Raw genomic sequence first — 23,597 nt, 5'->3', positions numbered from 1 at the left:
TCCTGCTTTGAAGAATTTGCAATCTAAGATAGACAAGACAAAGACAAGGACACCAGGTTAGGTAAGAAAGGATGTGAAAAGCTTGAGAGATAATTAGCAGCCTGCATATGAGAGTATCCTAACATGATCTAATACAGTTTCTGTAACTGGAAAAATTCCTACTGAAAAGCTTGAGAATAAAGGTCAGTAAAGCAAATAAATGAATAAATAAATGAATAAATAAATAAATAAATCTTGTGCTAACAAATGATATTGTGAGGGGTTCACAAGGTGTGTCAATTGTTCCTACAATTTGTTTCCTTATTTAAAGCATGGGTGTGGAACCTTTTTGGCTACATAGGCCAGATCCATATCTGGTTCAGTCTTCATTTAAATAAAAATCGATAACAAATCATGTTTGATGTCTATAGTGGTAGATAAATATACCGTATTTTGCACCCCATAGGACGCTCCGGCCCATAGGACGCACCTAGTTTTTTTGGGGGGAAATAAAGGGAAAAAAAATTTTCCCCCCCAGCTGTGGGGCTGGAAGAACCAGGTCGGGGAACAGTGGGAAGGCACGCTCTGCCTCCCTGCTGTCCCCCGAGCTTGTGGGGCTGGCGATGGGGAGAAGTGCGCTGAATCCAGTACTGCAGGCAGCTCTGCGCCGCCATCCGGAGCGGGGCGGGACTTAGCGCCCCGCTCCCGGTGGCCGCACAGAGCTGCGCTGATCCCGGGACTGCAGGCAGCTCTGCGCTGCCATCCGGAGCGGGGCGGGACTTAGCGCCCCGCTCCGGATGGTGGCACAGATCTGCCTGCAGTCCCGGGACTGCAGCCATCGGGAGTGGGGCGGGGCTTCGCCCCCGGCTCCCGGTGGCCGCGCAGAGCTGCGCTGATCCCGGGACGGCAGGCAGCTCTGCGCCGCCATCTGGAGCGGGGTGTGCACCGACCCCTCTCACTCTCCAGGCTTCAGCGAAAGCCTGCATTCGCCCCATAGGATGCACACACATTTCCCCTTCATTTGGAGGGGGAAAAGTGCGTCCTATAGGGCGAAAAATACGGTATGTGCAAAGCCAGTAATTCTGATCATGTTCTGTTTGCCAAGCAGTGTGGTAGGAGAGCTAAAAAGAAAAATCCAACCAATGCACTCCTTTGATTTCAGATAGTACATGGGTAGATGAGTCTTAAAAGCACAGGACACAAATTTTCATGGCCCTCTAGCAGCTATGGTGGCTCATTTACCATATTTTATTTATTTAGTGTTAACTCTGGAAATGATTCTGACCATACCAAGCCTCCTAGAGCCTTTATCTTTTTTCCATTTTAATGGCTACTAGATCTGCCCAATTTTGATAGTGTTTTTTTGTGTGTGCTACATTAGTATGTGAATTTCCTTGGGGTGCCATTCTCATGAAGAACCCCTCTTTTTGATACATACTGATAAACCAATTTCAAGATTACCATGAATGTCTGCTAACAAACTCACATTCCAGGAAAAAGTCATGTGTCAGTGGAAACTTTGCACCCTTTGACCTGCTTGGATGATCATAGTGCTAATAATTGGAATTGGAAGGGACCCTGCGGATCATCTAGGCCAAACACCTGGATTTGCAGGAATCTCTTGCCCAGCATGGGGCCTGAACCCACAACTGTAAGATTAAGAGTCTCATGCTTTACCAGTTGAGCTATCTCCTTAATCTCAGTTTATTAAGCATGTTGCCCCTTTGTGTGAGCTGTAATTAAACCAGAAGGACTCTACTGTAGTTTCATAGTGGGAAGGTGTAGCTAATGAGAGGCTTCGTAGTTTGACTGAAGGGTCCTTGCGAAGGGGATTGTGCATATTTTTGCTTAATATATGGTCATTGTTGAGCATAGTAGTTCTCTTCAGATGCAATATGCCTGGTTAGGTGACTGAGTGATGATAAACGTGATGACCTTTTAAAGGAACTTTCTTACTTCACTGACAGCTATTCTTTTAATACCTAACAACTCACCTGGAAAGAACAGGTTCAAATCTCACTTCCCCTTGTCTGATTCAAAATCTGTTAATGTTACTAAGCCCTGGCCCTCAGACTGACCAAAAATTCTGAATTCCTATCCTCTATTTCTGATGACTACGTACTGTGCTAAATTCCAGAAGAAGATTTCTAGTTGTAACAAGACTGTGGAAAAGGGGATGGTCAAACTGCTTCTTCTGGTGCTCTCCAGATGTTTTGAACTACAACTCCCATCAGCACCAGCCCAGATGGCGAAGATTGTAGAGGATGGGAGTTGTAATTGGAAACATCCAGAGAGCATCACATTGAAAGGTTGTCCTAACATTTCAAGAAATCATGGTGGTTCTGAATCTGCAGTGAGGCTTTCTTCTGATTAAACATGTTCCAGATTATACAGTTTGAGTGAAATTACATAGCTAATATGTGGGCCAATTTGTAGTGGCTCAGTCAGTTATTGTAAATTAGTTCAATCTGAAGCAGTGACAAGATGTACTATAGATTTGGAACTCCGATGGGAATCTCATAACCCTCTGACACCCTCTTTGGTGTCCACCAAAGTTCCCTCTCCCCCCCCCCCCCGGGTTTTTGGGTTGTTTTTTTGTTGTTGTTTGTTTTTGCTTTTTGCTTTTTTACTTTGTGCAGCTGGGCTGGCTGGGAAGTAAAGTGTAGTCCTTCAGTTGCCTTGCCCTTTCCCCTTTCCTCAGAGCCCCACACAGACTTCATAAGAAAGGAAGAGGGTGTCGAGCCAAAGACTGGTGTTTTTCTTTCCAGTCCATTCTAAAACTTTTTGAAAAACGCCCTGCATTGTAAGCATGGGGGACAGAGGTAGTAGGAAGTAAGTTCTATCTATGTGGGGAAGAGGTTTTTTTAGCTTGTTTCTTTTGTGTGTGGGGGAGGGGGAGGGTTACCTTTTGTTCACAGGTAGTTGTGGAGGGTTTGTGTGTGTTGTCTGATTTGTAGTGTGGTTTTGGGGAAAATATGTGCCTTCCTTACTTTGGGGGGGGGTTGGGAGTCTGCCTGTCTCCTTTTTGAGAGGTTAAGATGTGTCCGTTAAGGGCACACATTTTTGTCTTGAGTCTTTTTTTTTGGGGGGGGGAGGATTAGCATTAGTTTTGGGATGATTGGTGTTTTGTCTTGTATGAAGAGGTTGTACAGTGGTACCTCAGTTTAAGAACAGCCCTGTTTACGAACTATTCGATTTACGAACTCCGCAAAACTGGAAGTAGTGTCCCAGTTTGCAAACTTTACCTCAATCTAAGAATGGAAGCTGAACGGTGGAAGGGCACCGGCGGTGGGAGGCCTCATTAGGGAAAGCACGCCTCGGTTTAAGAACAGTTTCGGTTTAAGAACGGACTTCTGGAACGGATTAAGTTTGTAAACTGAGGTACCACTGTACTCTGTTTCTAGAGCAAGTTATTGGCAATCCCCAACAGCAATCATTCTGGGTTGGTACCCACAGCAGTTTCTCAGATTGCCAAATGTGCCCCCAGAGCAAAAAAGGTTGGGAACGCCTGCAGTAGATTTTGAGTTATTTTTGTCCTTGCATCTCTTCACTTATATCTCACCTGAGGGAGCTGTGTAGACATTTGAATGTCAGGAAGTGATTAACAAACCATGTTTGATCGAAACATATTAATAGTATTTCATCAGTCTTACTGAAGACAACAACATTTCGTAAGCAGTATTCTTCTAGTGTAGCTATTATCTCTATTGAAAACTACTGTGCATATTTTAACCTGAGTACATCATCTTGTGTCAAATAACTGTTTAAATAAACTAGTAATTTCATAGCATGGCATATGGTGAATCATTTAATTCTGGAGAAATTGTTGATATTTGATAATGTGGAATTCTTTGCTCTCCCTCTCTCTTTATAGGATGCTCTTTAAAGAGAGTCGAAGTGTTCATAATCATCTTACATCTGCTCCGTGAGTGTAACATAAGCATATATATATATATATGTATATATACTCTTCTATATTCATTTATTTAGCTTTTCATACTATTGTTTGCAGACCCATAAAGTGCTTGTCTGAGGCCCAGGGATGGGAGGCTTGTTAGAATAAAGTTTGAACCCGTGTATTTTGTGTAGTTCAAATTACTGGTGAAATACATTGTATGATAGTGTGCTTCAGGATGCCAAGGGGAAATCCCTCTGGAACTAGTCAAATGTTGCCTGTATAATTCTAGATTTTAATCTACAAGTCATAAATTTACCAGATTGACATCACAGAATTAACTGGATATTATTGCGATGAAATGTTGAAAGTGGAAGGAGGCGTTTGTGAGAAAGATGATGTTTGAAATTATTGATCTAGATCAGGCACCCCAACCTGCGGCCCTCCAGATGTTTTGGCCTACAACTCCCATGATCCCTAGCTAACAGGACCAATCCTGTGTGGGACTGCTTTGTAAATGGCTTTCCTGCTTGTAAAGTTCAGTGGAGGCATTGATCCTGCAGGTTGTCAGGCAGGAAGGAGAGCTGCAGCATCAGGCCTACCTTCCCCTAGGAAGACACAGCCACTTATCAGAGAGGTATCTGCCTCCTTGTATGGTTTTTCTGCCCTGTTTGTTCCTCCCTACTGCCTGATACTCTGTTCCCTGACAGTCATGGATCTCTGGGCCAGTTCAATACAACTCACAGCAACCCAGCGGCGTAGCGTGAGTTGTCAGCACCCGGGGCAACGCAAGTAATTTGCGCCCCCTAACCCGGGGCAAGGCAAGTAATTTGCGCCCCCCGAACCCCTAACCTGCGAGTTGCCGCTGGCGCTGCCGCCCAAACGACGCCGCTTGCCTGGAGGAGGAGGGGGGCAGAGAGGCGAGGAAAATGCAACGGCCCAGCAGCTGCAGTAGCAGCGGCGGAGGCGGGGCTGTGAGGAGGGGCTGCCTGGCGCGTCCTCCGCGGCGAGCGCTGAGAGCCGCTGCCTACCGGGCGCCTTCATCCCGGACGCGCGCACAGCTCGTCGGTTCCGCGAGACATGCGGCTCCACTACAGCCTGTGTCCGAGGCTCTTCGGCGACTCCGGAGGCAGCGAGCGCGCCCCCCCCAGATGTTGCGCCCGGTGCGGCCGGCACCCCTGGCACCCCCCACGCTACGCCACTGCAGCAACCTGTGGCTATATGTACCTGACTAGTCTGAGGCCCTCTCAATATGACTGATTTGGCTCAGGCCTCAGATCCAGGACAGAGTGCTAGTAATCACAAATATGCACATTTACAAATTTTCACCATTTTCATTATGAAAACTCAGTACTCCAGTAGGGGGTCAGCTTGTATTCAAAATACAGTTGTTAAATGAACTGTCTCAAGAGGAGGACCAAAATTTAGACTTGGCATAGTTGTGCTTCATGTGGATATGAGGCTATTTTCTGTTTCTTTCTCTAATGGTGTCCACACATCATGAACCTCAAAGTTCAGTAAGTTGGTGAGTTTAAAGATCAACAAATGGATTTTGTGGAGCCACCTTCTCAGAAGCAAATTATAGTCAAAATCCTGGGTGCATGCATATTTGCAAAATCTCCCCTAGGTTTCAGTTAAGTTGTGCTTCCACTTTTTTCTCTTTGAACGTGTCTGCCCATACCTAGCCAGCCTTGTGTTTATGGCCAACAGATTTAAGGCCTTTCATAGGGCTCTGACACTTCTAATTAAAAATCATAGATTGCCCTCTAACTATAAATTTGTGCTCACTAGGGCAAAGAAGAAGGTGATTCTGGCACCTAAACCCAAAGCAAAGGTAAGTAATAAGTCAAACTGAAGAAATAGATAGTAATAAAAATTCAGCAAGATGTAAAGTTTCACAGATCTGAAACTTTAGCACTTAATCCACCCATCTGGCTTTTTATTTCTCACCTTTGTATTGCATGCTTTCATCAAGGATCTCAAGGCAATATGCATGGCGTGCTACCTTTACACCAATCTTCTGAGATACATAAAAAAATTGTCCAGTAGTACCTTAGAGACCAACTAAGTTTGTTCTAGGTATAAGCTTTCGTGTGCATGCACACTTCTTCAGATACCATGTGTACATGCACACGAAAGCTTATACCCAGAACAAACTTAGTTGGTCTCTAAGGTGCTACTGGACTTTTTTTTATTTATTTCAACTGCGTCAGACCAGCACGGCTACCTACCTGAATCTTCTGAGATTCGTTAGACTGAAAGATAGCCCAGGGCTACCCAGATCCCCTTGTTGTCAGCAAATGAAAAAATTGCTGAGCAGTGCGGACTTCATGAAAAGCTTGCTGCAGAGTTGATTGCTCCATGGGTAATAATTTTAAGGTATATAATTCCTTCCAGAGCTTGTAGAATTTGTGTGATATCTGGAAGGTTCAATGTACTTGCACTTGAAAATGTGCATCTGAGGCTCCTCTTTATATTTTTACTGATGCAAAACTGGATAATATTACATAGTGTTTTCGTTGCAGCCCAGAAGCTGAGACAAAATTAGGGGAGGAAATATATTTAAGCAATATTACTTTTTGGTGACACACTATAGTTCATGCATCTTAATGGTAATTAATTCAGTTAAGAATATTGGCTTTCTTCTGCAATAAAAAAGAGATTGCATCATGTTGTATTATGAGCATTCTAGAAATTAGTGTCATGAAGTCTTTTATTAACTATTAATTGGTATGACCTTTAAAACGGATTTGTTGTCTAGCACTCAAAGTCATGTGATGGGAGACAGATCTATACAGTATTTTTAAGGTGGACCTATCCCAGTGATACCAAAGTGTTTAGCACACACGGGATACTAAGCTATGTCCCCATAACTGTTTTTCCCCTGCAACTCCTTCCACAGACACTATCCTGAAAGTCAGACTTCCTTTTGACGTCCATTCCTGGTCGGTGGAAAAGAGATATCAGAAAATTGATTGTGGAAATAAGAATAGTGGGAACCTTTAGTCATCCCTCAAGCCCTATATATATTTAAAATCACAGCCCCATGTTCACTTAAGATATGGAGCAGACCCATATTGAGTCTCATGCTCTACCGACTGAGCTATCCCCATATGTCTACTATTATCACATTTTTTCTTGAGTCTCAATTTTATACCCTGCCATACTTTGTAATGGAAACTCAAGGTAGAGAACAATATAAAAACAGTTAAATTACAATGGAAAATGGACCACAATATATACTAGTAACATTTAAAATAAAGCCATTTAATCCAACCTGATCAAGTAAAAAACGGAATTAATTATATTTTTAAAATAACACAATTTATGGTTCATGCATGCTTTCTTGTGGACTGAGTTCCAAAAGTGAGAAACATCACAGCATGTCCTAAACAAATTTATTTCTTGGACAGAAGGTATTTAGAACAGAGCACCTGTAGCAGGGCTTAGTGGCCTCGTATGGGAGTAATCTCTCTTTTTAACAGATTCAGTAGTAGCTTTAGGTTTTCTTTTAAATAACTACACCCTGCAGGGCTTAAAAAATTAAAACTGATAAGCAAGTATACTTGTTTTTGCAATCTGTATCAAATAAACTACAGTAATGGAACCATGCATGATTACAAACAGGCAAGACACAAGCATTCTTTGAAATTTCTTCCTTCTTACTTGCAGAATGATATTTTAATTTTCATTCTTTCTTCACCCTAGGATTCTAGTCCAAAGAAGGAACAAAGAGTCTGTACCCCTTTTACTTCAGCTTGTGTTCCTGCTTCAAGTACCAGCACACCTGTCACTGCCCTGGCCAGTTCTAGCTGTAATCCTACTCCGGAGACCATCTGCCTAGATGATTCACTGGATGAAGATCTCTCCTTCAATCCACCATCATTGGAATCCATTTCTGATGTTCTGGCTGTTATTAACAATGGAGCCAAGAGTTCTCCTGTTGTGCCCTCTGTAGAGACACCAACTTCAAGACCTCGGCCTGGGCTGAGAGAAGAGAAGTTAGCAAGTATAATGAGCAAGTTACCTCTGTCATCTTCAAAAAAGGTAGAGACTGTTCAGACACCACATTCTTCAAGTCTTATAGCTGGGCACACAGGACCAGGACCAAAGAAATCCCAGGATTTACTTCAGACTGGTATCTCTTCAGGCCTTATTGCTGGGTCTTCAATTCAGAATCCCAAGGTTTCATTGGAGCCCTTGCCAGCCAAGCTTCTGCAACAAGGATTACAGAGGTCAAGCCAGATTCAAGCTGCTTCCTCTTCACAGGCCCACATTTCTTCCTCCTGTAAGATCCAAGCCACAGCTTCCTCTGCTTCTCAGAGACCAAAGGATACGTCTGTCCTTGTATCCTCTTCAGAAGCCCACGGTTGTGGCTCTTCAGCATTACAAATAACAAAGGTTCACCAGCAGTCAGCTGCCCAACAAAAATATGTGTCTCCTCTACAAGCAACTATTAGTAAATCTCACACCAATCCTGTGGTGAAACTAAGTAGCAACCCTAAACTCTCTTGTTCATCCCCAATTACCAAGACATCAGATAAACCAGTAGCATACCGCCTGACTAGCACCGTGTCTGGGAGTAGTTCCCAGATGGCTCACCCACTTGTGTCTCGGACAGCATCCAGCACCTCTACCTCTAGTAACTATTTAGCCAAGACCATGGTACCACAAGTTTCTGCCCAGGGTTTCAAGCCTCCTTTCTCCATGGTTCCTTCCCCCAAACCTGCTGCCTCTCCTAAGCCCACAGCACCCAAGCCTTCTGTAACCCCCAAACCTATTGTGTCACCTAAACTATCCTCATCAAGGTCCACTTCAACACCCAAGCCTGTATCATCTTCCAGTTCTTCCAGTTCAAGTGCACTAGTATCCCAGAGTAGTCACTCTAGCAGCAACAATTCCCTTCACAAGCAGCCCAGTGGAGCAAATGTCAGCAGACAGTCTCCTACAATTAATTTGCTGTCCTCTAACCGCACCTCAGGCCTTCAACCAGCAAAGAACCCTCAGGCTCCTTCAAAATTGTCCAACTCTTCTGCCTCTGGAACTGTTGGCAAAAGCAACTTAAGTGGAGTTGGAATGAATGTACCTGTCAACAGAGGCAGCAATCTTAATTCAAGTGGAGCTAATAGGACTAGTATCTCTGGGGCAGCAGGAAGTGGAACACAGGGTGCTACTAAACAATTGTCAACTCCACACAGACCATCTTCTGCCTCAGGGTCTACAGTTATACCAGCCAGTGTGCAGGTATGTGTTGAATGTGAAAGCTCATTATAGGCATAACATGTGTATTCTATTTTGGGCTATTTATCCTTCCTCATAAATGTAATTACACTAATAGTGCAATTCTCTACATGTCTATTAAGAAGTAAGCCTCACTGAGTCAGTGAAACTAACTCTTTAACTTAGCATGTGTAGGACTACATCCTAAATGTATATAGACAGCTTCACACTGATGAGAAGATATGAAGCTCTAAAGTTCAAAAGAGACAACTTGCACCCTAAGGGTGGAACTGCACATTGTGTGACACTGAAAACAGCAGCCTATTTTGGCTTTTACTCAGTAAAGTGTAGGATTGCTCACCCCATTTTGCGGTGTGATTATTTTGTGCATTTCTCTGCCCTGCCAGTGGCAGCAAGTGATGTGAGATAGGGGTATATATGTGATTTGTATCCCACATATCCCTTATGTGATTCACATAGAATAAGTGATATATTACAATAGAATTTATTATATTTGAAGTAGGTGGGGGAAACCCTAGTCACTCTTGGCATAAACGACACATTTGTTTAGCACAATACACAGTGGGAGCAAACTTCAGCATATTTATAGTAGCATGTTGAGATTTGTTTCAAAGGCTTAAGAGAAAAGGCTAATTCACATTACATGGAAAAAGCAGTTTCATGTGAGAAAATCTTTTTCATTTTTCATTTCCCTCTGTTTTCTTATTTTAATCAACTTCTTCTATCTTTTTGTTATAAAAGTGTTATTTAAAATTTGTATATTACTTTAGACTTGAACATAACCCAGATATGCAAGCCAAAACAATTCCGGTGCTACGGTGTTTTCTGTGATGTTTGCTGCAAGTTCTATCTTCTAATATTCATTCTAGTCTATAATTTCATATAGGGAATAGGCCTCACCATCTCATGAGTTAAACACATATGAGTTAGTCCATATTGTCAGTCTGAACAGTTTTAATCAATGGCGCTTGTCTGATATTTTATTACTCTTCTGTTGTATCCTGCCATAATTTAAGCAGCAAATCATTTCTATTTCCTTAAATGTAGCATTACTTAAAGTAAAGCATTGCTTATAAAAGCAACTGTTCCTAAAATTAATATTTATTTGCTCCATTCTTCTATATAACTCCTTCAGACTCCATGTCTACTACCACTTTCTTAATGAGGGGCCTTGGGCAGAAAAAGCAGCTAATACTATGCTTGTCAGCCTCCCTTTCATCCAATGGTAGGACCTACAGCCAGTGTAGCTATACTGTAAGCCTTCTTACCTTCATCTAAAAGCCTAATTCGGCTTTCACTGTAATATTTTCTGCTTCTGCATTTCCTTCTTTGTGTATGAAATCTTCCAAGAGCTTTCTGAACTTCATACATTCATACCATTTTATGTAGTCCTTTTCAGCATTTACTGTGTTAGTTTCTAGAGCACCCGTTTATTGACACACAGCTGGCTTGCACATAATGCTAAGCCAAAAAAGTCACAAATGTGTGAGGGTTCCTGGGGAGGAGATTGCAGCCGCTGGCTATTACCAGCAGCATACTGCAGCACTACCTTCCACTGACCCATAGTTTATTGTGCAAAGCTGGTAGCTCAACAGTTGCAGAGCCTGGCATAGCCTGGCAGATTGGGCCAACTCATCCAAACCCCATCCAGTATTCTCTTGCCATAGTTTTAGCACACACTCATAGATTGCTGCATTTGATTCTTGTTTGCTCTTCCTATATTTCTATGTTCAGGGTGAAGTGAGCATGTTAGAATGGTGATACATATAATAAATTATGATAACTGTAGAAATCCTTCCCTTCTTGTACTAGGGTTTCTTGGTTATAGTTGCTTTGTTCCCTAAACTGGTACTGCAATCCTGAGTACACTTACTGGGATAAGCCCCCTTGAACTCCTTGGGACTTACTTCCAAGTAAGCATACATTAAATTGTGCTATGAAATAATTTATGCCTTCAGTAACACTGTTACAAAATCTTGAATTTTAAATGTAAGTGCAATGGATGCAATGCTGTGGGAAAGAGAAGCTGAGGGAATGGTTGAAGCATTATAAAACTCTCCCATTTAAAACTATTAATTGTGGAAACAGTAACTTACACTAATGGCAAGACAAAAAGGGAACGCAGCACTCACTGCTACCTGAATATTTTATAAAGTTGTACCAGAAGCCACATAGGCAATGTGTAGAAAAGCATGACCCTTGTTTACATAGTAAAACTTCAGATATTTATATAATTAACCTTATTTTCTTGGGTGTGTCCCAGAAAAGCTGTAAAACAGATTTAAAAGTAACACTTGTCTCTATACAGTCAACAACAGGTGCATCATTACTGGCAAATGCTTCACCTTTGACGCTCATGACATCACCCCTGTCTGTAACCAATCAGAATGTGACATCTGCTCCATTGGCTCCTTTTGGGATGCTGGGTAGCCTTGTTCCTGTGACTGTGCCCTTTCAGTTCCCATTGGAACTACTTGGCTTTGGAACAGACACAGCTGGAGTAACAACCAACTCGGGATCTACCTCAGCGGCTTTCCACCACAGCCTAGCGCAGAGTAAGTAAGGCTAGATATTTTTCCCATCCAATTTCTTTAAGCCTCCTTTCACATAAACACTGTAATTGCAAGGAAAATGCAGGGATCTCTAGAAATACTTCACAGTTTGTAGGTGAGGGTTTTATTTTTTGGTTGCTGTTAATGGCTATTTTTAAACTCTCAATATTATGTGTGTAAATGTGTATGTTTTTCCACATTATGTGCATACTGATTTTTTAATTCCTTTCTGGATGAAGTGCCCTGTGATAATTGGAATTTGAGAAATTTTTGTTTATAAAGTGGGACAAAACCCTAACATTCTGCATCCCAGAAAATCGATTAAAATGAGCACCATAGCTTACAATCGAAAATAAGCTTTGCCTTTGATATCGTAAGTGCATCTTTTGTAAACAGTTTTTTCCCTTCTTATTTACCAAATGTAGATTTCAGTATTTGTTTGATATTAGACTTGGAACGTTTAATATTAGTTTCTTGGGAAGTCTTAAGTTGACACATTTATTTAGCTATATTTCTTGTTCCACTACCACAGGATAGCATATATTAAAAACAAAAGTGGTATCAAACAGGATATTTCCTTAAGTTGCATTCTTGGCATTTTAAACAATGTATCTGTTACATTTACTGAAAGAACATGTATATATTGAACTGGTAACCATTACTGAAGATGTTTTGGACAAAAATAAGTAAAGCTGCTTTGTGCATTTATGCAAAGTAGATTGTTTGCATCAATTAGCTCTTAATTTTTGTGGTTGTATTTGTTTTTTATTATCCACACTACTTCAGATTTACTGAAGAGTTTACCGCCTGGAGCTCAACATGCAACAGCGCTGTCTCACACACCTCTGCCTGCTCACTTGCAGCAAGCTTATACAGGTAAGGAAAAAATCTTTTCTTTTTAAAAGAAAAAGAAAGTGAAATAACACTTTTTAAAAGTGAAAGAACAATTTTCTCATCATGGCTAAAGTCTTTTGTAATTCTACAATAGTGAAAACTGCTGTGGAATCTGTTTTTCCAACATTTCCATTATGGCAGCTGCCAGAAGTACTCCAGAAAACACTAGGACCTAACAATGGCTTCTGAGATTGCTTGAGGGCCTGTTTATCTCTACATCTCAAGGAGAATTCTCAACTTGGGATGAATTTTGGGTTTTCACCTACTTTGATTATCTGTCACTGCATATATAAAATAAGTGAACTGAGCTCTTTCATAAGGCATTTTTCTCAAATAAATATTTCTCAGAAAGAATTGGAGTGGAATTTCAATGAAGCAGACCAGTTAACCTATCTCCCACATTCTTGCTTCTGGAGTCAAGTGCAGGGATACTGGCATATCTGGCATGGCTAGGCCTCTTAGTATTTGCCTACTTGCTAAGTTTTGTCTTTGCATCCAACTGTACTACTGGAATGTACCACGTAGCATGGCAATGAATTCCATAAAAGTGTTGCATGAAAATTGTTTTCGTTGTAAAGGCTGCCAAGTGGGAATGCAGATTCCATCATATAACATACATTTCGTGAGAGTAATTTACATAATAAGACAATTTACCTTATATGAATCCCCCCTTTCATCTTCAAATTCCAGATGGAGGCCAAAGTAAAGGGGACACTAAGTTACAGAGGAAAACCCAGTGATGTCCTGATGAGCAAGGGAGTTAATGTGGTTCTGCTTTGCTGATGGAGACTGACCAGTTGGGAAAGTGCTTACGCGGACACAGAGCTGCTGTTTCTGTCAATGTTTACATATTCTGATTCCAAGCACTGTGGTGAGGAGGAGGAGGAGGAGAAGAAGAAAAAGAAAAGAATACTTGATCAAAGAGAGAAGGAAAAGGAGGAAAGTGTTCATGTAAAAATGGTTCATAGTTTGATATCTCCTAGTGAATTCCCAAAGCCTTTTATCCTTTCTGAATAGCTCAGAAAGGTTTGGCCAAATAGGTTCAGTTGTCAAACCTACAGCAGCACAAACCTTCTTTCAGGCTGATATCTGATAGTGGATCTGTGAAAGGAAGCTAAAATAGACATCTCTATCCATCATGCAAGTGAGGCCATACACCTGTTGTCTCCAGGGAAGCCTACAGTATATGCCAGTTAGGAACATTCTGTACAGCTTTGGATAATGTGGCATATAAAGCAGAAATTGTGATTATGTAGAAAAAGCAAGGAAGAAAGTATTTTCTCCACACCAAGCTAAGGCCATTTTGTCACTATCTCTTTGAAGAGCCTAAAGATTACAGACGGGGAGGATTGTTCACCATAGGTAATGTCATTGACCAGGGTAGAGTTTTTCCCCTCTCACGATGGGAGGAAGGGAGAAGTCGGAGGGTGTTCTGTAACCATTCTTCAATTTAACTTCATATACTCAAATATAAAATGAGAACTTACTTGGCTTCATCAGACCAGATCTTGCTTTCAGTATCTTCTGAAGAAAGTCTTTTCCTGCCCTTAATCTAGCTGTAGTACTTCAGAGTTGCCTTATTTTTCATAAACATAATCCAGAAATCTCCAGTTTTGATCCTTTTTGAAGAAAGTCTTGTCTCTGGTTCTTCTCCCTCTTGTAATAGCTCTAAAAAGTCTCACACTGTATTGATTTCCAGCTCACAATAACTACATGTAGCTTGCTTTTGTACAGAATCTTGCTTTTCTCAGTACTGTTCAAAGCCTTCTCCAAAGAGTAGTTGAGGTGCCTTCAGCCTTGGCTTAAAATATGTACCTCCAGCATTCCTAATACCTGCATAGCTAGGAGGTATAAAACCTGACCCCCTTGTTGCATAGGGACACAACGTCTTTGCTGACATTCAGTTTTTGATAGCAATATGTTAGATGTTGGGGAGGCAAATCTTGTATTGCACTTCGTAATTATTACAGAAGGAATATTTGGATCAAAATATAATTTTGTTAAGAAAAATCAAGAAGGCATGAGACATTGTGCTCTTCTGTAAAAAGTATCTATTTTCTCTCACTTAAATCTTATTAAAACATTTTGACCAGTTCTAGCCTGAAAAAACTGAAAAATCTAAGTAATCTGAAAATGAAGGCCATTCTCCAATAAAGGTATATGCGCATGCAGGAGAACATGTATAGCTGGGGGTTTCTTTGAAACTTCAACTGCAAATTGGTCAAGCTACAGTTTAAGCAGACAAGCAGCTTGTCTGTTGAACAGTATGAGTGGCTGCATTAAAACTTCAGAGAAATCTTTGGCTCTTCATAGTGTTCTACCCACATACCTGTATAGCTTTATTGTATAGTGGCCTAGATCACACTTGCTGCTGCCTTCTACCAGACACTTTTTTTGTTTCCAGGTATGTTCCTTCATCTTAGAAAGCCAGATATGTTATATTTACTAATTTAGATTTCACACTAATTCTATATGTAAAAATATACATATATTTAAATAATATATAATATAAATACAGTAACTGAATGTTGGGTTGAGCCCACTAATAAAGAACTTTGCACCATATCACGAGATAAAAAACTCAGTTAAATATTGAATTTTACCAAATGCAAGGTAAACAAAAGACTTTTCTAAGATATTTCTTGTAGTTTGGTAGAAGGGACTACAAACTTGCCATACTTGGTTCAGAATATATTTGGCTGGTTCATTCCCCCAAACCTTAGAGTCCCCAAACTATTAACTGGTATATTTTCTTCTCTTACTCATTTTGCTGACCCTTGAGATAAAAGTAAAAACTTCCTTGTTCACCACAGCATATATTCCATGCATAAACATACAAAATCTTACATTCTCTGCAAGCTTGTTATTATAGTGTTGGCTTTCCCTTGTAGCAATTTAAAGCCTGCATTGCAAATTAAGTATGTTTTGAATCCTTTTTTAATGTATCTTGAAAGTGTGACTACATTGAGAAAAATAAAAGTAATAAATGCAGTTATTGCTTGAGTGAGATAGAAATGTATTTTCAGTAAAATACCATCAAATGTGAGGTTACATTGGCTTAACTAGAAGGAATTTAGTGAGAATTTGGCATGTGATGAGTCTGCCTTTGCGGATCTTATTATGAACACTAAATCTTAGGCAGGCAATATTCCTTTCCCCCCTCTGTTCATTCTAATATGCAGTAGGAGAAAGTATGGCGGTCAAATGTTTTTCTGGCAGACTTAGTTTTTTGCTTCCAGGTGTTTATCATGGATAGAAATATTGTACCAGACAATTCATTTATGTCACTTTTTCCCTTTTAAGCTCTTCTGTATTTATAAAGCAAAATTTTAGTCCATGGTTAAGCTACTGAAAAATGAAATTTCCTCCTTTAGAACAAAATAGCACAAATTGCCTGCCCCTTCAGTATAGCTCATGCGTATTCTAATAATATATTACATCAGTGAATGAGTTGATTGGTCAGACTACACAGTCATTCATCCCGCCACAAAAAAGTCAAACAGGAATAAGCTGGGCATACAATGTGAACTCTCAGACGATCAAGTTTCAAAAACAGCCATCTGTAAGTATCAGAAGACATTGTGACACCAGTAAAATAATGATGGATGCCAACTCTGCACTGTGTGCACAGTAAAGGGGGGAAAAGATATTGGAATGACTCAACACAGTGAAGTGCAGCATTTTTTAAAAAATAAAAATAAAAAGATATCTAGGCACATGAGCTGAATAGTTGGATCTAATGAATTGGCTAGAAAGAGGATAAATAGCATTCTAATGCGGTTTAAATTGATGAACTTCCTGCATAGTAAGATTCCATTTAGTTGTGTGATTTTTTAAAGGTCTTCGGGAATTCAAGTTGCTCTTGTCCTAACCCCCTCAGTATTCACAAGCAATAAGTCAAAGCTGTTATTCTGGGCAGCTGAGCTGAACCAGGAACTAAAATGGCAAGCTCACTCTGAGCCTCAAATACAAGCAATAATTTTCAAGTACAGGTTTGGAAATTGAATATTATTTAAATTATGCCTTCTGCTATGTGTGCTTAACCTTATGGGAACACACTAGCAATTTCCAGGTTATCTGGAATTTATCCAAAATCTAGATAAAGGATACAGGCATTGAACTACAAGATGCAAAAACGTCAGTTGTCTTAACAATATATTGTTCTCCTCCGACCTTAAGATAAAAGTTGATGGTTTAAATTACTCCTTTTTGTTCAGACTTTTATAGCTGCTTGTCTCCCGGAAGATGGTTGGGAATTTTGTCAAAGTCCCAGGTGTGGGTGCTGTGGGTTTGACATCTGTTTTATTAAATAAGAAGTGACTTTTAATTTATCCAGTAGTATAGGCTGGAAGTGGGGTAGACAAGCAAGATGACACTTCTTTCCATTTTTAGCAGTCTAATCCAACCTCTGCATAGCCTCTCCACTTGGTACAAAAGTAAAGATTCTGCAATTCCGAAGCTACCATCAGTTATACGGAACCATAATCATCTGACAGATAGTCTCTTAATGCTCCCAACTGTCTTATGTTTGCTGCTACATTCGTGGAAAGAACTTTTGGCTATATTTATAAGTAAATTTAAATCTAGTTTACAGATTTGTTTTAGAGTTGGTTGCCCACGGGAAGATTAGAATGTCTTGATTTATTGGAGTGCATTGGCAACAGATATAGTGACTGTGCTTATTTTTTTATTTTGGGACTTTTCAGGATAGTATTGCAGGGAAGAAGCAAAGCCTGCAGTCAGGCTAAGCTTTGGAAGGTTTTCACCCAGGTCTCTTCCAGTGTTGGTCATTGTAGAATTGCTTGCTTTTTCTATTTTCTAAAAACTAAACACAAAGGTAAACAACTGATCAACATTTTATGCAATTTAATTTTATGGCAACGTGTAAAAGTTTTTATATAATTTGGTTCTGTCTCTGAATAGTGTGATCACTCCAACTTACTTGATTCAGGCCTTTGTCCTTTGGTTAAGTGCCTTTTCTTTTTTGTTCCCAACTTTCCTCAAAAAGTATACTCAGAGGTCCTAAAGTGCTAGGAGGTATTTGGAAGAACCTTGAACCTGCCAATATGACTTTATGCTGTTAAAATGACTTTTCCCTTCTGTAATTAGTGTGTGTATTGTTATCACTGCTGTATTATGGCATTCATTATTAGGTGCTTGCTTTCACACATGGCAGTATTCCCGACAGCCCTAATGTTTCATATGTTTTCTGTAGCATTAATGTTTACTTACAAAGGTGAACACAGACACAGGTGAGAGTATGGTAATTAGGTGTATTTGAGCAACTGTAAGGAAATAAGTGGTTAGTTGGAAATGGGCTGAACTATTCTCACTGGAGTTTCAGGTTGCATATTAAATTTTAGTATAATAGTGCTAGTCTGATAGTGGTATAAATATTGAATAAACTTGAACTGGTATTCCTAAAGTGTGACACAATTCTCAACAAAATATAACATTCTTAGCAAAAAAAGAAGAAGAAGAAGAAGCACTGAACAAATTTCCACAAGTTTTAGAAATTGTATCAAGAATTCGTATTTCTTAAATCAAACTAGCAAGGTTAATTTCAGTTCTGGCAGCACAAAAAGTGCTGGCTAAAAAGGTAGAATCCTTTTCATATTGTTCTACTCCATCTGAGGAACCTGTTTTTTGGATCTCTAGGCAGCTATCTGGTGACAGTAGTGACTAAATATTCCTACTTAAAGTGACTGTTTCCCATGCACATTGAGCTTCCCTGTGTTGCTCAGATACATATCTAAAAATCTGTGTCAGAATTAGTCACACAAGAATCTTGCAATTAAGTAGCAAATTTGCTAAATTAAAGAGTAGCAAACTAGTTTCAAGCAAAGAATTACAACAGGATTTCACTTAATGTCAATATTTTTATGACGCCTATTACTGTAAATTAATGAACTGTGAGAATAGTAAAAATGCAACCTAGCAATCAGAATAAGTAAATGTGCATTTTAAAGCTTGTTATATATTTGTAAAAAAATAATCTGGATTTTCTTTAACAGTGTATTCTTTAACAAGGTTTTACTATCTCGAAAACAAATCTAAGTTCTGTCAAAATAATTCTGAATCAATGGTTGGGCACTCAGTGCTGAATACTGCTATACCTGTTTAGGTGAAGGTGGCTCATTGTGGCTAAGGGAGATATTATCTATGTAGTGAGTTAGTTTCTTCCTAATTCCAGTGCAAATATGGGAGAAGATTGTTCTACCTCTAGTCAAAAAAGGGGTTTGACCAAACTTCCATTTAGCAAGGAATGTTCTAATTGGGAGGGAAGAGAGAGACTGCCATGCCCTTGTTTGTTTGAAGCCTGAGCTATGGCCTAAAATTAAGCTTTAAGGAACTTACATTTAGGAAAAAATGAGCTTGCTCTAAACATAACTTCATCAAAGAACCCCAAAATGTGTCATTTTCTATGGGTGGAAGTATTAGGGAAATGTGACGGTGTGGAATCAGTGTAACAGTGCAGAAATTGCCCTTACTCTTCTCTGAATCCACTTCTCAGGACCCTTTTGCTCAATTTTGCCTTTTTACAGCTCCCACCAATTTTTGGGTGGTTGAAGTTTTAAAAGAGCTTTGAGATTAAGCTAAGGAACCATTCAACTCACTCGCTCCAGGAAACGCAAGCTCCATGTTTAGACCATTTTCAGTTCTTTTCCCTAATTGAATTATCCTTTCGTTTGGCACAGCAGAAAACCAGGGTTCTCTAGTTTTATCTTACAATAAATGTTGCATTGTGGAGCAGTTCTTGTGCAGGATAAGAGTGTCTTTGTTCCATATAACAAATAATTTTCTGAAGCCTTCACCCATTCCTATTGTAGACAGTTAAATAGTGTACACGACATTCAATTATTTTTCACCTTTTTAAGGACTGAGGATTTTTCACTTGCTGTGCTGACATTTAGCAGCAAAGATAACAACTGGGTATGCTCTTTCCTGACATAAAACATAAATTGGCAGAAACAAGCAAATTCAGAGGAAGCTAAATGGTAGGCATGGCACTCAATGTTTATTTAGAAGCAACTGGTTTTCAGCACAGGGGGGCAGGGATGGTCTTTGTTTTCAGCCTTTCCCTTCTCTCTACAAGGCCTTAGTTTGATTCAGTAGGCAGTAAAATAAACTATGCATATAACTAGACTTATCATTCAGTAGCACATATACATTTCCCATGCTGGTGTGACGTTTACCCAAAGAAACAAGATATAGCTTTTTGAATGTGTATACTACAGAAATATTTTTGTAACATGGAAATTAAACTAGATAAAAAGCAGAAAGACTTTCACCAGTTCAAAGCTAGTGTCATGAAGAAACTTCATGGCTTTAAGAACGATATTAAAATCTGATGATGTAATGCCTTGATTGACATTATCAAATATGCAGACATGAAACACGTAACTATGGGAGAAATATCCTTCATTACCATCAGCAAACAGAACTTGATAAATCTGCAAGTGAATGAATACCTCACCTGTACACAGAGAAATGTCAGTTGGACATTTTAACTAACTCTTCCTCTAGATAGACCCTCCTCTAAATGTAAGTCAAGTTAGAATCCTGATACTTTTCTGCCTCCTCTTGCACATTTCAGTGTTGGACCTTCTGTGGTTTAAATAATTGCCTGACTAAACTCCCTGATGTTGCAACTGGTGCACTTTTGTCATTCATTCTCAGTGTTGGAGGTAGATTCTAAGCTTTAGAGTATTTGGACTGCTAGCAAGCAAGCAAAAACTCAATTATACTTACGTTACTTTAAAATAAGCTTAACTTGACCTCAAACCTGCTGAGCAGCGTTGAATTTTTAGCATTATAAACTAGCTCTCCCCCTTTCCCCCTCTTAGCACATTCAGACCTAAACATTACATTTCATCCGTTGATATTTTCTAGGTCACAATATGTTTATTATAAGTGAGTGCCTGTGTCATTATAAATTCAGAGCATTGAGCAGAAATTATTCTGGAACAAAAGACTAAAATGCATTTCCTAATAAAGGGAATCAATCATCAGTAGAGCTTTGAAGTTTAAAGGCTAGCAGTTCTAACCTTTCTGCTGAATCGTGTGTGTGTGTTTTCTTCACCTATTAACATTCACTTGGGGGAGAAGTAAGCTTTTAATACCTAGCTCAGTTGGCTATACATTTTAATAGAAGAGGTTATACAAAGTGAGGAAACTTCTACATGGTTAGCTACTTGACAAAATTGGCACATGAGTAGTTTTTAAAAATTACTAGTTTGTATACCCCTCCTTAATGTAACAAGCTTCCTTATCAAGTAGTGGTGCTGTAATAAACCATACTTGGCAAACACATCTAAAGCAGTAACTGTGTTCTAGGTTCCACATGTAGGCTTACTTTACTAGTTAGAACTGGAGTTTTTATGTAACTGAAGGGGAAACCTTTGGCTTCATGTGGGGAGAATACTCTCCTAAAACATCTTCCATGTGATAATGTACTCCATGCAACAAATATAAATGGCTTCTCTTAGAGAAGGGGGCTTGAGTAGCCAAACACAGCTACTTGATAACTGGTGCCAACTGCTTTTGGTTTTGCTTTTTAGGGAGATGTGTTCTACTGACGTGGCGTAAATGATTTTATCTTTTCCTCCTCTCTCAAACCGAATCTGAACACAATATTTGAATTAACTTTTTTGTAATAATCTCAGGACCTGAAAGATTGTAGCATAGTGTGTCTTAAATGATGTACTGTACCAGCCATGAATTTTGTAAATACCCCTATCGCCCTCCTTTTTGTATTTTTGTTCTTTTTTTAAGTATGTAAGGCTCCTCACTAGAACTGGTGCTTGCTTACTATCCATCTAAAACTGGAGTAGGAAAAAGGGAAAGCTGCTGTCACAATTGCCTGCCCCAGTTCTAAGTGTACGTTAAGGTTTGCTCAATTTTTAAAATGCTATTTATCTGGGAAGCAAATACTTTTACTCCTAGCACACTATATCATGGTTTGGACCTGAACAATAACATATTGAATAATATATATTTGTTCCAGAACCAAAATTGCTTGATGTCAGAAGCAAGCAATTTTCTTCATGGCATGCCTGCCTCTGAAGTCCAGGAATTCCCAGTTTTCACACTTCCAAACAGGGTGCAGATTTTTATTTTTTTTTGCAACAGACTTCCTCTAAGAATGCATCTGTAGTTAGCTAGCAGATATCTGATCTGAAGTGGGAGCCTTGTTCAATTGAGTGTAAGTGTTCCTGTTCTTAACTATGGCAGGGCCTTCATGAGTGTTTTTCCCCCCTTTTGTATGTGTCATGTGTCTGTGCTGTATTAAATAAAGAGGAATGTACATATAAGCCCATCTGTCTTCTGCTATTTATTTATGTATTTGAAGCCATTAAAACATGCAATGTTGCTATCAAATAATGCATTTTTTAAACCCAACAAAACTAACAGTGTAGGGAGGACAATATGATTTAGAGTACAATGAAAACACAAAATATCAAAGCAAAAACTAATATAACTGATCCCCAAATGATCACAAAAAATATATTTACAGAAGCAAGAAGAGGGTTGTGTGTTGTCAAAACTACATGTGAAGAAAAATCCTCAGTCTAGGTCCAGTTGTCAAAAATGCGCTCTCGTAACAGTGGCATGTGAAGCAGCACCTTGGCTAAGAATGCAAGAGAGCAGGTAGATTCAACTAGAAGCTATCCTGGACACAGGCAGGTTAGGGTCTAAAGCACTGAGCCCTAGGGCTTGCCGATCGGAAGGTTGGCGGTTTGAATCCCCGTGACAGGGTGAGCTCCTGTTGTTCGGTCCCAGCTCCTGTCAACCTAGCAGTTCGAAAGCACATCAAAGTGCAAGTAGATAAATAGGGGCTGCTCCGGCGGGAAGGTAAATGGCGTTTCCGTGTGCTGCTCTGGTTTCACATGCTAGCCACATGACCTGGAAAAACTCTGTGTGGACAAATGCTGGCTCCCTTGGCCAGTAAAGTGAGATGAGCGCCGCAACCCCAGAGTCGTTCGTGACTGGACTTAACTGTCAGGGGTCCTTTACCTTTACCTTTTTACCAATACATTCAATTGGTCCTGCAAATGGATTGGGAGCTAATGAGGAAGACAGTACACCAGCATTAACTGCCAGTGCCTTTGGCAGATTTCTTTTGTATTAATTTTAATTTTGTTCCCATTGAGGCTTTTGAATACTGCACAGGCACCCTCACAATAGCACCTTGCAGTAGTCTAATCCAGATGTTACTAAGGCATACATGACTGTTCAGGTCAGACCTCACCATGGAGGATTCCAACCTAAGATGGGAAAAGACTGCTTGTAATCCAGGCATGGGATACATTATATTGTCATGTTACTGCATTATAATGTCATGTTACTGTTACTCTTTTTCCTAATACTGTACTTCAGTTGCGCAGAAGTAATTGTACACAGAAACACTATTAGAGCTTTTTCATATACAACCAGTTCCGATAGAACTGATAAACTGCTGATATTTATTGCCCATTGTAGAGCTGCCATACACTATTTACTCAGGTGACAGGATTGTTGTGAATTGGAAATACTGTAATATGTAAAGCATCCCTTAATAAACTGTTGAATAGTTTTTAAAAAGCCACCTTGTAGGCAAATTTGGAAGCTGGAGGAATTATTAGCAGAACTGTGCTAATGAAAAAAGGGATGCATGATATTTTGCAAGCATTTTAAAACAGTGGTGCATTTTACAAGGATGGTGGTGGTGGTTGTTGTTTTGTCGTGTCTGACTCTTCGTGACTCCATGGACCAGAGCACGCCAGGCACTCCTGTCTTCCACTGCCTCCCGCAGTTTGGTCAAACTCATGCTGGTAGCTTCGAGAACACTGTCCAACCATCTCGTCCTCTGTCGTCCCCTTCTCCTTGTGCCCTCCATCTTTCCCAACATAAGGGTCTTTTCCAGGGAGTCTTCTCTTCTCATAAGGTGGCCAAAGTATTGGAGCCTCAGCTTCACGATCTGTCCTTCCAGTGAGCACTCAGGGCTGATTTCCTTAAGAATGGATGCGTTTGATCTTCTTGCAGTCCTTGGGACT

General features: G+C 39.9%; 1 protein-coding gene and 1 long non-coding RNA gene across 3 annotated transcripts in view; one reads left to right on the top strand and one right to left on the bottom strand.

Moving 5' to 3' along the window:
• Positions 1-21,875, top strand: part of UBN2 (ubinuclein 2) — a 50,614-nt gene extending 28,739 nt beyond the window's left edge. The window contains exons 12-17 of one of the 2 annotated variants that reach the window (XM_083462647.1): positions 3,854-3,904; positions 5,666-5,708; positions 7,583-9,118; positions 11,424-11,670; positions 12,454-12,543; positions 13,252-21,875. In XM_083462647.1, coding sequence (XP_083318773.1) covers positions 3,854-3,904; positions 5,666-5,708; positions 7,583-9,118; positions 11,424-11,670; positions 12,454-12,543; positions 13,252-13,301 — 2,017 coding nt within the window. In that variant the 3' untranslated portion in view covers positions 13,302-21,875. The remainder of the gene's footprint in view (positions 1-3,853; positions 3,905-5,665; positions 5,709-7,582; positions 9,119-11,423; positions 11,671-12,453; positions 12,544-13,251) is intronic. The other variant, XR_014516454.1, reaches the window with a different exon arrangement.
• Positions 1-23,597, bottom strand: part of LOC310687535 — a 43,309-nt gene that overhangs the window by 2,106 nt on the left and 17,606 nt on the right. The window contains exon 6 of the long non-coding RNA XR_014516456.1: positions 13,216-17,379. This is a non-coding gene — a long non-coding RNA (uncharacterized lncRNA). The remainder of the gene's footprint in view (positions 1-13,215; positions 17,380-23,597) is intronic.

The sequence above is a fragment of the Podarcis liolepis genome, assembly GCF_965112155.1.
Source record: "Podarcis liolepis genome assembly, chromosome: 10".
NCBI classification, from domain to species: Eukaryota; Metazoa; Chordata; class Lepidosauria; order Squamata; family Lacertidae; genus Podarcis; species Podarcis liolepis.
This window is presented reverse-complemented; position numbering and strand designations above follow the sequence as displayed.